Source organism: Lipophrys pholis, assembly GCF_963383615.2.
Source record: "Lipophrys pholis genome assembly, chromosome: 12".
NCBI lineage: Eukaryota > Metazoa > Chordata > Actinopteri > Blenniiformes > Blenniidae > Lipophrys > Lipophrys pholis.
The window spans coordinates 30,114,183-30,131,144 of NC_137641.1; the positions used below are offsets into that span (position 1 = coordinate 30,114,183).

The window sequence follows — 16,962 nt, forward strand, 5'->3', positions numbered from 1 at the left end:
AAATTAGTCTGGACTGAAATGTGTTTGACACTCCTGGTCTTGGTGCTTCGTTTTACACTCCTGCCACCATGAACATGTTTCAAACACCTGAATTCAGCACTCGGATAGTTTTCTTAACATTTAACAGCAATGACGCTTCTACTAAATCTAAATCTTTTTTCTTCTTCTTCCAAAACTGTTCAAGCTTTGGAAATTATTCAAATGAACCTTTTACCTGATATAATGGTATTTAGACTAAATATAGAAACTTCCAAGCTTTACCTGGTGTAGATTATTCCTTTTTCAAAACGTAGCAATAATAATAATAATCAGTTCTACTTTAACACATACACATGGTTTTAAAAAGAGAGACATTGTCGGTCAGTTTTGCTCCTAAACAGGCGTTACTATTAAGTATGAATGTCATGTAGAGATGATTATTAATCTACGATGTAGAAGAAAATCTGAATTTCCAAGTATTTTTTGAAAGATCCTCTGTCAAACGTTGAAAAACAGTAAATCTTTGCTGATTTTGAAAACGTCTTGGATCTTTTGCAGAGCTTTGTCGTCCACAGTGACGTAGGACGTGAGGTGCTGCTGCCCTCTGGTGGCCAGGCGGTGAATTTCAGCCTGAAGTTCAAAGACGTGTGACTGCGTCTCAATAATGTGTGGTTCAAAGAAAAAAGGAAAATAGAAGCCAGATTAAACTTGTCTCCGATTGTAATTTATAAAAAATATCAGATTTCGTCATTTTGTTATCTCAGTTTATTACTGCTGCAGTGGAAATCACCTCAAACTCAAACAATGGAGAGCCTGACAGTCCTCAAAGTGGATTTTTATTAAACTCTTTACACCTTTAAAGGCAGAAAACATTTGGCCCCATGCAGCTGGAGCTCACGTAGTAAACTACTTCATATTATCATCAGAGCAACTTGTTGAATTCTCATCAGTAGATCAATATTTTCACGTTAAAATCTTTTATTTTTGATCTTTCTGATGCATTTCAACTATCTGAGATGCTGGATTCAAAGAAAATATTGTGTTTTATTCAATCGAACGAAAGACAAAACATAGAAAAAGTCGTTTTTTTTTACAAAATCATTTTCTTTATCACAAAACATTTTCAAAACAACTGATCAATGGACGACTTTTTTCTAGATTTGTAAAAGTTTCATCTTGCTGATCGAGCCTCATTACATTCATTTTCTCCTCATAAATAAAAAACAATCACCGTCAGTCAAACTATTTACTACAGTAACACTATGAAAAAATTATATAACGCATATAAACACTTTAAAGAACCTAACAAATTGTAATAAATAGAAAAAGATGGCGGTCCAAAGGGATTGTGGTATTTAATAACGTGTATAATGTGTTTAACTCACCTTTTAAACTGAAGCGGATTAATCTATAACGTGAAAGAAGCAATAACATTAAACTCTGTGAAGTTTCACTCTAATCTCACCATTAAAAATCACATAATCAAAGTTTTCTCTAAAATCGTCAACCTGTTGAGTTTGTTTCCGACTGTTTAAGACTAAATGTAAACTTTTTATTCACGATAGAACAAAACCAAACCAAAGTATTGTAGTACATCAAATATTTGTATTATCTGTCAAAGTGGGACTAAAACAAGTTTAACTCCTTGTTTTGGCCTCGATCAGGAGTCTGCATCCTGCACCTTCCACTAAATCAGCAATAAAAGCTTATTCTATTTACACACCAGAGGCATTTTATAAATGACTTTTATCTTTTTTTTGTTTTTTTTAAAGCCTTTTTAAAGGGATAAGTCATTTCATTTCTTTATAAAGGCTTTAAAAAAAAGACACAATAAATAAAATGGGGGAAAAAACAAAAAAAAGCTGAAAAATGTCAAAAAAAACAAGTAAAACTGATTAGAAAATAGATAAATCAGTTAAAATGAGACTCTAACAACTGTTTCATCGTTTCTGTGCTGATATTAGTCCCGGTTAAGCCTCGTTTACATATTAATATAACATTACTTATTTCATTTTTATCCTCTTGTTCATGAAGTTTCCTTCTATTTATTCTGTGTGAAGCAGCTGGAGGAATTTCTATTCTCTTCTAATGTCAAAATGATCTGGAAAATATCAGAATGGAAGAATGAAACGGCTAAAATCAGAACAAAAACAGCTGAAAACGTGAAGAAATGTTTATGAAATGCAGCATAAGATTCGGGTTTTCTTCCCAGAATAGGAAACTTTAGAAACTTAATTTTGAAGTTAAAACTTGTTTCTGGGTAAATTTGATTTATTTAAAAAAAAAAAAAAAGAGGAAGTTTCTTTTGGTCTTAAAAGTTTCAGAACTTAAACACTTTCATGTTCCTGAACAATATTTATTGTTTATCTCTTTTGTTCCCCAGGGAAAAGCTGCTTTCAAGGGAGTGAGGCTGGTGTCAAATTACAGTTCCATCTTGTTTCAGCAACAGCAGGTCTTAAAGGTACAGCGTGATTTTCTTATATATATATATATATTCTTTTAAACTAAAAATAAGTGAATAAAAAGCGTTTTAAATCAAATTCTATTGACGAGGTAAGCGGTTCAGCATCGGCCTGTTAGATGTCCCGTGGGTTAGTGGGACGAGCCGGCGGGTTTTCACGGTCGGCGGTTCGATCTCGGCCAAACGGCGTTTTGCAGACACATTTAGAACCTGAGGGGCTTTAAAAAGAAAAAGCAATAATGTGAGGAGGTCTGAGGAAGCGGACATGGCGTCAGTGCAGGATGGTGATGCTGCGGTCAGTCACGGCGAAGGCGGGCAGCAGCGGCGCGCTGAAGCGCTGCGTGACGGTGTGCAGCACGGCGGCGGACTCGGGCTCGTAGAAGGTGAGCGTCTGGCCGGTCCAGTCCAGCAGCAGGCCGATCCTCGCCGGCCGCCTCACCACGCGCAGCGGCTCCTTCCTCCCCGCGTGGCAGAAGGAGTAGTCGCCGTCGTAGTGCGACAGCACCCAGGACTGGGCGTTGTGGCCCAGGCGGGCGCCGTCCCCCGAGCCCTTGCGCTCCAGCGCGGCGTAGCAGACGCCCACCTTGAAGGCGCCGCTCTGGCCCACGTCCACCAGCCAGCCCCGGGAGCCCGACGCCACGGCCGGCGAGCCCAGGGCGTTGGGCCAGTAGTCGAAGCGGGCGGGGTCGTAGGGCGGCGACGCCCGGGGCTTCCTGTGTACGAAGGTCAGAGTGCAGCCGTCGTCCGACAGAGAGAGCAGGGGGCTCACCGTGCGGGGGTCAACCTGCAGGCGGGGGGAGTCCCTGTCTGGGGGGGCAAGAGGAAGGGGGGGGGGGGATGAGAGGTTTTAACACATCATGAAAATAAGGCCCCGTTTACACGACAACGAATTCGAGTGTATCTACAAAACTTCCTTCACTGTGGGGGGCGTCCGTTTACACGGTACCAGTGTTCTGATCCACTGTATCCTAAAGTTTTTAATCCGGCTCCTGAGGTGGAAAGATTCTTTCACAGCGCTAATCCCTCCTGCAGAGACTGATGGAGGCTACAGAGCCTGTTACTGCTCATCCCCCCCCCCCCCCCCCCCTCCAGTTGTAAACAAACATGGCCGACCCGTAGTGGTTTGACTCGCCGTCAATATTCTAGTTTGATCCTCCAGATCAGTAGTTTAATAGTTGAGACTCTCCCTGAGAGCATCCGATGCACCATCAGTCCATACGGATGTCAGGTTCTCTCCATTTTCTTCACCTTTATAGTGTTTTGTTCTGTGTAGTTTCATTACAAAATCAAGCCACAGCGCCCTCCAGTGGCCCGGCAGACTAACTACATCATCTCTGTGTCCGCTGCTGCAGCAGAAACACTCCTCTTCTTTAGCGGATTAGATGTTGTCATGTGAAACGTTGTTGTGTAAACAGGACCTCAGTGCTTTATTTTCTTCTTTCTTTCTTTCTTTCCCTCCCTTGTTCTTTCCTTCCTTCAATCTTTCCTTTTTCCCTCCCTACTTATTTTCTTCCCTCCCTCCCCTCCTTTCTTCCATCATCCTTACTTTCTTTCATCCTTCCTTCCCTCCCTCCCTCCCTTCCCTCCTTCAGTCTTTCCATCCATCCTTCCTTCCTTCCTTATCCCCTTCTTCCCTTCCTTCCTCCCTCCCTTCTATCCTTCCTTCCCTCTTTCCCTCCTTCCTTCTTCCCTTCCTTCCTTCCTCCCTCCCTTCTATCCTTCCTTCCCTCCTTCCTCTTTCCCTCCATCCTTCCTTCCCTCCTTCCTCTTTCCCTCCTTCCTTCTTCCCTTCCTTCCTTCCTTCCTCCCTCCCTTCTATCCTTCCTTCCCTCCTTCCTCTTTCCCTCCTTCCTTCTTCCCTTCCTTCCTTCCTCCCTCCCTTCTATCCTTCCTTCCCTCCTTCCTCTTTCCCTCCTTCCTTCTTCCCTTCCTTCCTTCCTTCCTTCCTTCCTCCCTCCCTCCCTCCCTTCCATCCTTCCTCTTTCCCTCCTTCCTTCTTCCCTTCCTTCCTTCCTTCCTTCCTTCCTTCCTCCCTCCCTCCCTTCCATCCTTCCTTCCCTCCTTCCTCTTTCCCTCCTTCCCTCCCTCCCTCCCTTCCCTCCTTCATTCTTTCCATCCATCCTTCCTTCCTTATCCCCTTCCTCCCTTCCTCCCTCCTTTCTATCCTTCCATCCTTCCTTCCCTCCTTCTTCCTTCCTTCCTTCCTAACCAGACAGGAAGTGATGATCTATTTTCCAGCGTTCCTGCCAGAGAAGCGTTGACGCTGCAGGTGTTTCAGTGAGTGGTGAGGCGAGGTGAGGCGAGGTGAGGCGAGGTGAGGTGAGGTGAGGCGAGGCGTACGCACCGCGGGGGGCCAGCAGCATGGTGGTGGTCCACAGGACTCTCAGCAGGTTGCTGTGGCTGCAGGCGGCGTTCAGGTTGAGCTGCTCGGTGTCACACGGCTCCCCCACCCCTTCGCTCTCCTCCACCCTGGACAAACAGCAGGAAGAGCAGCGTCACGTCTGGCCGGCCAATCAGGGAGGAGAAACCCTCACCTGGGAACATGTGAGTGAAGACGAACGCACCTTTCATCGATCTCCTGGACGCTGGTCTGAAAGACGAGATGAAGGAGGTCAGCAGATTTGATCACACCAGTTGTTTCAGAACACCATTTTAAACTTATTTAACTTTATTTATTTATTTTCTAAACAGTTTGAACATAAGCCATGTGTGCATATAACAGTTCTTTTATTATTATTATTGACCCGATACTTGAAGAAAAAAATCATATTTCCAACATGAAATAGTTTGTTTTAGTTAAAACTGATTAATTCTGTGTGATTTTTAAGTTCTTTCAAACTGATTTATTTTGTGCCGTATAAAGTTGTTTAATATCACGACCTTTAAACTTTGGAGTTGAAATGTTCCTTTTCTGAGTATTTCCATCATATTTATGAGGTTTCATATTGAAAGGAAGTCCTGTGCACAGAAAACTGTTATCGACCAAATCCTTGAAGGAAAACTTTTATTTCAGACGTGCAAAAGTGTTTTTCAGGTAAAACTCATCAATTCTGTGTGATTTTGGTCATTTATACTTAAGTGTCACATAAAGTAGATTTTAACCTTATTTTTAAGCTTTGGGGTTTAAATATTGATTTTCCAAGTATTTTAATCATATTTGAGAACTTTTACATTTTATTAAAAAATTTTAAATATTGACCCAATACTTCGGTATGTGTGATTTTGGCCATTTTATTATACTTAAGTACCACATTAAATACTTCAATCATATTAGACCACTTTCACATTCCTTCCTATGAGGATTTTACATTCTTTTCAAGAGAACAGTTTGAACATAAGCCATGTGCATAAAAATTTTTTACTCAATAATTGTAGTAAAAGTTCTATTTCAGACATGTACTAGTGGTTGTTGTTTTTTTTAGCTAAAACTGATAGATTATGTGTGATTTTGGTGTTTTAGGTGCTTTTCAACTGATTTTATTATACTTTAGTGTAATATAAAGCTGCCTATAACACTATTTGTAAATATTAGTGTTTAAATTCATTCATTTTACAATTATTCTGATCATATTTGATAAGTTTTACTTTCCTTCCTATCAACAGTTTAAAAATATTGACCAAATAATTGCAGTAAAGTTCTATTTCAGACATGCAATAGTGTTTTTTTAAACTAAAACTGATCAATTGTGTATTTTTGTTCAGTTTGATGTTCTTCAAAAGATTTTTTTTTCCACTTAATTACCTTATGAACGTGTTTCTAACAGTAAATTTCACTTCTAAAGAGTTAAGCACTACATTGTTAGTCTTATTGAATGTTAAATAGAGACGTCAGCCCCTCTCCACACACACACACACACACACACACACACACACACACACACACACACACACACACACACGGCCTCTCACCACCAGCTGTGTGTCCGGAGTGTGTGTGAGCGTGTGCACGAGTCGGGAGCGGGTCCGGGCCAGGCTGGCCAGCGCCTGGCTCCAGTGGGCCCGCTGAGTGAGGAGGCACTGCTCCACCCGCTCCTCCTCCCTGTGCACCTCCTCCAGGAGGCGCTGCTCCTCCTCCTCCAGGGCTTCCCTCGCCGCGCTGACTCGGGCCACCACCTGCTCCCTCGCCGTGCTCGCCGCCGCCTGGAGTCACGGAGGAGAACAACCATCAGGTACTTTCCTTTTTCTTTCTTTAAAGGATGAAGCGTCTCGGTTCACAGCAGGATGTTCAACATGAAGCTCGGGGGCCAAAACCGGCCGCCGCAGGCCCCAACCCAGACAAACCCTGAAACTGCAGGATGAAACGGGAATGTGAAGCACCTGAACTAAAATGTGTTAAACACCTGATTTAAAAAGCCTTCGATCAAATTCTCTCAGGAGGATTCAATTAAGAATAAAACAGTTAAAAAAGTATAAATTAAAGAACAAATTACAACCTAAGGGGAAATAAAATGTCTAACTTAAAGTAGTATACATTAAGGAAATATTTATACATTTTATTTAAAAAAAAAAAATGTATAAATTAAGGAAAAAAATATATAAATTTTGTTTAATAAAGTATACTGTGAATAATAATTTAAGTTAAAAAAAAGTGTAACTCAAGGAAAAAACATAACTAAAGTTTAGTTAAAAAAACTATAACCTAATTAAAAAAAAAAAGTATAAATTAAGTAAAAAAATATAAATTTTGTTTAATAAAGTATACTGTGAATAATAATCTAAGTTAAAAGTGTAAATCAAGGAAAAAACATAACTAAAGTTTAGAAAAAGTATAAATTAAGGAAAAAAATACATACATTTTGTTTAGAAAAAAAAGTATACTGTAAATTAAGGAAAAGTAATAATTCAATATAAAATAAAGTGTAAATTAAAGGAAAAAACAATCTTAAGTTTAGAAAAAGAATAAATTATGTAACTAAAAGTCAAAAAGAGTATACATTAAGAAAAAATATACCTTTTGATTAAAGTTTAAATTAAGGAAAAAAAATATTTAACTAAAAATAAAAGTATAAATGAAGGAAAAAATTATAACCTAAGTTTAAAAAAAGTCTAAATTAAAGACAAAAATATAAGTTTCATTAAGCAAAAGTATAAATTAAAAAAGAAATTTCAATATAATAGAAAAAAGGACAAATCAAACAAAAACTTTAAAAAGTAATTAAGAAAGTCCTTGTAGATGATCTGAGTTCTGTTTTATGATCTGAATGGTGACATAGGAACAAAGACGGACAGTTTATTTATAGATTGCGTTTGCTGAGTCTGCAGAAAAGCAGCTGCAGTGCACTGCCATCCATTAACCTCCCGTCACATCTGAAGCTCGGCCAGAGCTCCACGTCATGCTTGTCTGCTTCTCGCAGGTGAAGGTTGTCACACGCCGACAGGAAAACATCAAACCAGTACGTGTGTTAAAACTTCCCCGCACATTGTGATTGGTTAATATTCAGTGGATTTGTTTGTTGATGCTGAGGAGCAGGAAGTCGTCGGCGACGTTAACGACCTCCGCTCGCTGCGTTTGGCTGCGTTGAAGCTTCCACCCCGGCCGGCGGAGAAGCACGTGTCGCCAGTGTTCGAGCCCAGATCAAATATTTGCTTACCAAAATGGAAAGTACGGGAGAGTGGAGACAGGGCGGCAGCTCCAGGGTCTCATTCATTTAAAAACATTAAGAATACAGCAGCAGGTATGAAGTGACAGACGACCGCTCTCCCGCGACTTTCTATCACTTTTCTTCCTGTTTAGAGGAGCTGAAGCAAAACAAACAAACAAACTCTGTTTGGCAGAAAGTTTGACTCTTAAGATTCATTTTTGTTGTGACGTGTGCAGAAGGTTGGTTGTTTTTCTGCAGTTTCCTCCCACAGTCCACAAACACAATGTGTTTGAGGTTCCCTGAAGCCTCTAGATGTTCTGTCCGTGTGAATCTGACCCGCTGCCGACCCGGTCAGTCGGCTGGGATCGGCTCCAGGCCTCTGCTACACTCTCGCTGTATGAGACTGTAGAAGGTGGACGTGTCTGTCTGTCTTCTCTGTTTCTGTCCATTAGTCCCAACCAAGCCAGCAGAAAGTCTCCACCTCCGACTTCTGCAGCTTCGACCAGATACAGGGGAGGTTTTCTTTTTCCTTTCGTCATAAAAATTGCTCAAAACTGCTAAAAAACAACAACAACAAACAAAACTAAAACAGCTCAAGTGGCTGAAAATCGCTTGTAAATCCTAAAATCATGAGAAAAGAAAAAATGGCCAAAATATTTCAGAGTCTAAACGCCTTTAAACAGCGGAAATACAATTTCAGAAATTTCTTAAAAATTCTAAAAGAGCCCAACTAAACGGGCTTAAATAGCAAAGGTCAAAGGTCAAAACATACAAACTATAAAACGTGTTTCAGATTGTAGTTATGAAACTTTTATCTGAAACTTTATGAGTCATTTTAAAGCCTCAACATGTTTTGCGTCTCTGGATAAATTTTATTTGCTCGTTCGTGGCAAAACCGTCTCTTTTAGGCGGCGTCCACGTTCTACAGAATGTTCCCATTCACACGCACCATGAAAGTGACTCAAAATGATGTAGTACATATGCCAGGCCTCTAGGTGCCGCCGTCACGCTGCCACAGAAATACATAAAAAAAAAAAGAAAAAGACACAGAGAATGTAGAAATCCTGACTTTTGCTGAGTCCCAGCTCACGCTTTATTAAAGCGATGGCGTCATGGACAGGCTTTGGTCTTAGAGGTTGTGGACTCCCGCTCCGAACTCGTCACACCACTGAGTAAGAGCTCCACCTTTCCTGTTGTTTTCTGAGGCCCCGCCCACACGACGACGCCGGCGGACTACCTGCTCCAGGTGGCGCTGCAGAAGCTGCTGTTTAATTAGACCAGATTCTAGATTTTCCCCAATACGAGGACTTTTCTGTTCAGTGTCTTCTCCGGTTTTGTTGTATTTCTGTGGCAGTGTTACAGCGCCCCCTATAAGCCTGGCATATGTACTACATTGTTTTGAGTCATTTTTACGGTGCCACGTGGACGGGAATTTTTTTTAAGAATGACGGGAAGGAAAAAAAAGATTGTTTTTGCCCGTGTGGGCGGAGCCTGTGTACACATCCTCCAGGTTTTTAATACTTTAAATGTCAGTTTGGTTCCTGGTTGTGATTAAAAAAAAACAACAAAAAAACAGTCACACATTGTCTTGGCGTCCCGGAGGAAATGAAACTCAGAGATAAACCTGAACGAGCCGGCGTGAAGCCGCCACACCTGTCGAGCAGGATCCTCTCCTCTCACCTGCAGGTTCTGCTCTTTGGTCGCCAGCGTCTGGTCGATAAACTTCTCAATCCGCTGCGCCTGCAGCTGGATCTTCTCACACACGTCCACCAGTCGGTTCTGTTGAAGGTCACACACACACACACACACACCGACACACACACACACACACACACGGACACACACACACACACACGCACACACACACGCATTCTGTGAGAAGCACAACAGGAAAATCCTGTCTTCCCAAATACCATGAGGAGGATTCAGCAGGGAAAGACACTTGTGACGTGTGGCACGCCCAAGAAATTAAGATTCACCTGTCAACTGTTTCCACGTGGAAACACTCTGAGGCTCCCTGGATATATTCCTCAACACGGCGACTAATTTGGTTTAAAAACAGATTTTTTAAAACCCTGAATAACTATAATGACGTTTTTTAAAGTCGTCAGAATTAATGATGTCAATGTTCATCGTCATTAAATGAAGAATCAGATGTTGACTGGTTTTAGATGAAGTCAAACAAAAGACCAAAAACTAAAATTAAAAGCTGGTAAACCTCAAAGCCGTGCTGTCGGTGTGAGTTTGTAAAAACACTCGTAATGCAACAGGTTTAAGAGACGTTTTTTAACATTTCACTGTATTTTGCGCCAGAAAAAACCCATTCACTGGCTTCATGTTGATATTGGAGTTATTTTCCATAGTAAATATAGACATTTTCATCCAGTATACTCTGCACCTCAACAACAAACCTTTAAAGTTTAAACTTAAAGGTTATTAATGCACTATTTCACTGAAACTGCATGAGGCTCCTGAACTGAACTGTGTTTTTGACACACAGTTATTGGAGGCGGCAGGCTTAAGAAATAACCCTAACCTTAATAACTGAATTATTACTTAAATCCTCATTTCATTTCATTTTGGGTGTTGGAAAAACGCTTATTACTACACACGTGCAGCATATGAACAAAGTTTCATTGGTAGATTTACTTTGATAATGAAACTTAAACAAAGATTGTAAGATTCTAAACAGGAGGTCGATTAAAGGAAACTGACTGGTTGTGTTTACTGAGTGTTACGTGATGCAATACTGACAAACTGAAAGAAATAACTCAAAAGTTACTCTCGTGCTGGTACTTTATCCATCCATACAGGTGGATAAAGTACCAAAGTGCTTACCTGAGTATTTTCAACCACACCTACACGTCAATTTAAAGCAAGTAAAACTTTATTAAATATGTTGTTACTTTATCCAATTTAAAGGTGGATTAAGTACCACCGTTAAAGTGAAATGAAAATAACAAGCAAGCAGTAAGACATGAACAAGCAACGTCACTTAAAAGTACCAGATTTGTGATACTTTACTTGAAATGTTTGTACTTCATCCACCTGTACAGTTGGATAAAGTACCACAATATTTAATCACGTACTGGTGCATGGCTTCAATCGACGTGTCTGGGTGCTGGAGTTGAAAATACTCGAGTAAACCCGCTTGTTACAGGTGAGAGAAGTTTACAGGTGAGCGGCTGTTTGAGGCCCGCGCACCGACGGGCACCGACGGGCACCGACGCACTCACCCGCACGGCGGTGACTCTGGCGGCCAGCGGGCTCACCGTGTGGCCCTGACAGGAGCCCACCGAGGCGCACCGGACGCAGATCAGCTTCTGCTCGGTGCCGCAGAACCAGTCCCGCTCGGACTCGTGCTCCGCGCAGAGCTCGGACCCCACGGAGAAGACCCCGGACTCCGCGTCGGAGGTGGTCGAGGTCGCATCGCCGCTCGGCACCGCGGAGCCCTCCGCCTGCTGCTTCAACCCCCCGGCGCTGGCCATGACGGAGAAGATGGGCTGGGGATCGCAGTCCGTACCCGACTTGAAGGTCTCCTCTGGGGAGGAACCGGGCCTGAGGTCGGTCATGGCGCGGCGGCGCGGCGGCAGGTGCACCGGCGGAGCGGAGCGGAGCGCAGCGGGGACGCGCCTTCCTGAGCGCAGTAACGCAGGTGTAACAGGTGAGCGGAACACGGAAGTGTAACACGGACACCGGAGGTCAGACTCGTTCCTGGGCGTCCACCTGCTCCCCGGTTCAATTAACCGCAAGTACAAGAGGAAGATCCGGTCATCGTTCAGACGATTTTCTGCTTTTCTAAAGAATAATCTTCCCTCAGTGAAACTTTTTATAAAGACTCCCGCTCAGGATTTACAGTTTTTCATTACTTTCATTTTTCTTTTTCAAAATAAACAAGATTTTCTGGCACTTTTTACCAAAAATATCCTCCTATCTATCTATCTATCTATCTATCTATCTATCTATCTATCTATCTATCTATCTATCTATCTATCTATCTATCTATCTATCTATCTATCTATCTATCTATCTATCTACCCCCCAAAACAAAACCAACAATAGAAACTGAACATTAATTTTCTCCCAATAGAAGTTGAGTATTTTGCGGATGAAAAGGTGAAAATGATTCTCTCTCCTTCTGGGAGGTGAAGCAATGAAACAAACTACATAAGTGCAGTTTTAATCCACGTCACAATCACCTCTCCGTGTTTTATTGGTCTGTTAGTCTGGAACCTTTGTGGGGGGGGGGGGGGGGGGGCACCACCAGGGAGGGGCGAGGTGGGAAAGACACCGCAGTGTACCCGGAGATCAGCGGTTCCACCGCGCCTCACATCAGACGTCTGTGGCAACAGCAGAGAAGAGGCGGAGTGTCTGGACTAACGTAACATCTGAGGGATTAGGTTTTTAATCTGTAAAACCACACAAACACTTCCATGATGGCGACGCTGTAGAGTTGAATTTTCAGAGGAACAAAGAACTCTGGACCTTCTGATGTTTTATTGAGTCCCAAGTATATAGAAATACATTTCACTGACATGTCTGTTGACTTTAATCTTCTTCAGGCTCGAATGAAACAACTTTTCTCTTTTTTTTTTTTAAGTGAAAATACAAAACCTTCTTTGCAATTTTGGTCTGATGGTGTGGAACTCCGCTCAGACTCCGTCTTCGTGTAAACGGGAGGAAATGCATCTTTCTGAAAACGCTCCGTCTCCGTGTAGAAAGTACTACTGGTAAAGTACCACTTTCATACTGCAGAATCAATCAACCTATGGGTACCAATTACTTCACTGTGACGTCACCTCCTTGTCACCATGACCTGATTGATACTTTTTCACCAACACTGCAACTTTATTGATACTTTTTCACCAACACTGGTACTTTATTGATACTTTTTACTATTACTGTAACTTTATTGAATTTATTTTCATTAATATTCGTATTTTCTATCCCCCCAGGAGTGATTCTCCTTCTCCAGTTCAGACCAGAAAGTTGAGCTTTGTTGCACCAGACCATCCTGGATCCTGAGATCCTGGTGTCTTGTGGAAAACCCCCCGTTGCCAGATTACAAAGGAGTCTGTTCCGCCCCACCCCAGAGACCTGGTTTATCGCTTCAGCCGGTCCAAACGGGTCGTCCACGTCCACAAGGAGCTGAGTCAGAGTGACCGCTCGTAATACATGTGTTCTTCTCTCCAGTCCACCCACGGGCTGCTTCTGTCCTTCAGGTTGGAATTCCCGGGTTTCACGCCTCCTCTCCGCCGTCCAGAGTGAAAAGCTTCGTGTTCCACCTTTAGAACCGACGTGAAAAGAAAAGCCTGTCGGGCAGGAAACAGATTAGATCAGCAGAAATTCAACCCCCCACTTAAGAAGCCCCTGGTCCCTGCTGATTCCAGCCCCTCCCAGCTGGACGGGCGTCGCGCCTCCCGACCCCCCCAGTAGCTGCGTTTCCCCCCCGAGTCCCGGCGCCGCCATTGTTAGAGGAACTGTAAAACACGTCAACGCAACCCGAGGCAACTCTGCTGCCTGAGTGGGCAACGCAACCACAATAATCATCAGACAATCTGTGGGGATTCTTTTAGTTCTTTTAGTTTCATTTATCTTTGACCTCAAACTGCAAATCAACTAGCGACACTTTCATACTTTAAACTGAATGAAGTGAAAAGTATTTACTCTGAGACTGAAAGTAATCCTCAATTACTGGTTCTGAAGGATTGATTCTACTTAAAACAACTTTTTAATGAACTTTTGCTTCGACCAGATTTTCAGCGCCCCAACTTTATTGATACTTTTAACTATTACTGGTACTTCATTGATACTTCTAACTATTACTTGTACTTTATTGATAGTTTTAACTATTACTGGTACTTAATTGATACTTCTAACTATTACTGGTACTTTATTGATACGTTTAACTATTACTTGTACTTTATTGATAGTTTTAACTATTACTGGTACTTAATTGATACTTCTAACTATTACTTGTACTTTATTGATAGTTTTAACTATTACTGGTACTTAATTGATACTTCTAACTATTACTGGTACTTTATTGATACGTTTAACTATTACTTGTACTTTATTGATAGTTTTAACTATTACTGGTACTTAATTGATACTTCTAACTATTACTTGTACTTTATTGATAGTTTTAACTATTACTGGTACTTAATTGATACTTCTAACTATTACTGGTACTTTATTGATACGTCTAACTATTACTTGTACTTTATTGATAGTTTTAACTATTACTGGTACTTAATTGATACTTCTAACTATTACTGGTACTTTATTGATATGTTTAACTATTACTTGTACTTTATTGATAGTTTTAACTATTACTGGTACTTAATTGATACTTCTAACTATTACTTGTACTTTATTGATAGTTTTAACTATTACTGGTACTTAATTGATACTTCTAACTATTACTGGTACTTTATTGATACGTTTAACTATTACTTGTACTTTATTGATAGTTTTAACTATTACTGGTACTTAATTGATACTTCTAACTATTACTTGTACTTTATTGATAGTTTTAACTATTACTGGTACTTAATTGATACTTCTAACTATTACTGGTACTTTATTGATACGTTTAACTATTACTTGTACTTTATTGATAGTTTTAACTATTACTGGTACTTTATTGATACGTTTAACTATTACTGGTACTTTATTGGTAGTTTTAACTATTACTGGTACTTTATTGATACGTTTAACTATTACTGGTACTTTATTGATACTTCTAACTATTACTGGTACTTTATTGGTAGTTTTAACTATTACTTGTACTTTATTGATAGTTTTAACTATTACTGGTACTTAATTGATACTTCTAACTATTACTTGTACTTTATTGATAGTTTTAACTATTACTGGTACTTAATTGATACTTCTAACTATTACTGGTACTTTATTGATACGTCTAACTATTACTTGTACTTTATTGATAGTTTTAACTATTACTGGTACTTAATTGATACTTCTAACTATTACTGGTACTTTATTGATATGTTTAACTATTACTTGTACTTTATTGATAGTTTTAACTATTACTGGTACTTAATTGATACTTCTAACTATTACTTGTACTTTATTGATAGTTTTAACTATTACTGGTACTTAATTGATACTTCTAACTATTACTGGTACTTTATTGATACGTTTAACTATTACTTGTACTTTATTGATAGTTTTAACTATTACTGGTACTTTATTGATACGTTTAACTATTACTGGTACTTTATTGGTAGTTTTAACTATTACTGGTACTTTATTGATACGTTTAACTATTACTGGTACTTTATTGATACTTCTAACTATTACTGGTACTTTATTGGTAGTTTTAACTATTACTGGTACTTTATTGATACGTTTAACTATTACTGGTACTTTATTGATACTTCTAACTATTACTGGTACTTTATTGGTAGTTTTAACTATTACTGGTACTTTATTGATACGTTTAACTATTACTGGTACTTTATTGGTAGTTTTAACTATTACTGGTACTTAATTGATACTTCTAACTATTACTGGTACTTTATTGATACTCTTAACTATTACTGGTACTTAATTGATACTTCTAACTATTACTGGTACTTTATTGACACGTTTAACTATTACTTGTACTTTATTGATAGTTTTAACTATTACTGGTACTTAATTGATACTTCTAACTATTACTGGTACTTTAGTGATACGTTTAACTATTACTGGTACTTTATTGATACTTCTAACTATTACTGGTACTTTATTGATACCTTTCCACATTTCTTGGTACTTAATGATTCTTTTTCCACCATTATCAGTACTTTAGTGATACTCTTTTTAAATTTTACTGGTACTTTAGTGATACTTTAAAAAAAACATTTGCTGGTACTTTTGTCGTTACTTTATTGATACTTTTTCACCATTACTGGTACTTTATTGATACTTTTCCACTTTTCTTGGTACTTTTCCACTTTTATTGATACTTTATTGATACGTTTTACTGGTACTTTATTGAAAATTGTCCACTTTCATTGGTACTTTATTGATACTTTTTTTCACTATTCCTGGTACTCCTTTAAACGTGTCAGTGTGAACTGTTAGATGCCTTCTCCCTCCTGCAACTGCAGAAACAATCAACCTATGGGTACCAATAACATCACCTTGACGTTGCCTGCTTCTGACCTTGACTTTATTGGTACTTTTTCACCATCACTGGTACTTTATTTATACTTTCATCAATACTGTTACTTTATTGATATTGTTTCATTAATACTGCTCCTTTAATGATACTTCTTAACTTTTACTGGTACTTTAATGATACCTTTTTCACTAATACTGGTCCTTGATTGATACATTTTCAGTATTACTGGTACTTTGGCGGCAGTATGGCGGGGATACTGGTCGGCAGTGAGCAGCAGGCACACAAAATCCCACCCAAGATTAGATTGAGCTGTGATGTGGCCCCTGAATTAACTGCAGAGAACGTGTCTGGTCCGAGAAGTCTGTAATACACCTCCTGGCCTCTAGAGGGCGGTGAGTAACTTTACAAACTGAGCATCGAGTCAGAGAACTGTAGTAATGAAAACCATAGATGAAAAACTGTCTGATTAAGATCAAATGGCTTTGGGTGAAAATACGTGAGTTATCAATGATTCTTAATCTGTCCAAATGTTTTGATTTTTATTTATGTTTTGCATTTTTTTTTTCACATTTTTCAATTATGCCTGCAAATTCCCTCCCATCCTGTGTTTAGTCTGTTATTCATTTTTAAATATCAACACAAACTCCTTCTGTGATTTAACCACAGTGCAACTACAACAACATGTATTTCCCTGGTTTTGTCTTTTTTGTTTACTTGTATTAACTGAAGAGAAAGAACTCCAAGTTTTTCACCGCCTGATATTTTTGCACAACGCAGACTGAATAAGAGACGGTACATCTAAAAAC

The 16,962-nt window shown here is 39.9% G+C and overlaps 1 protein-coding gene across 1 annotated transcript; it reads right to left on the minus strand.

Moving 5' to 3' along the window:
• Positions 1–741: 741 nt before the first annotated feature.
• Positions 742–11,652, minus strand: bspry (B-box and SPRY domain containing). Its single transcript, XM_080476857.1, has 6 exons — positions 11,259–11,652; positions 9,703–9,801; positions 6,350–6,580; positions 5,005–5,030; positions 4,785–4,909; positions 742–3,247 (listed from the first exon to the last, which is right to left on the minus strand). Exons 1-6 carry the CDS (start codon positions 11,592–11,594, stop codon positions 2,712–2,714), a joined length of 1,353 nt encoding a protein of 450 aa, XP_080332983.1. The 5' UTR covers positions 11,595–11,652; the 3' UTR covers positions 742–2,711.
• Positions 11,653–16,962: the final 5,310 nt, after the last annotated feature.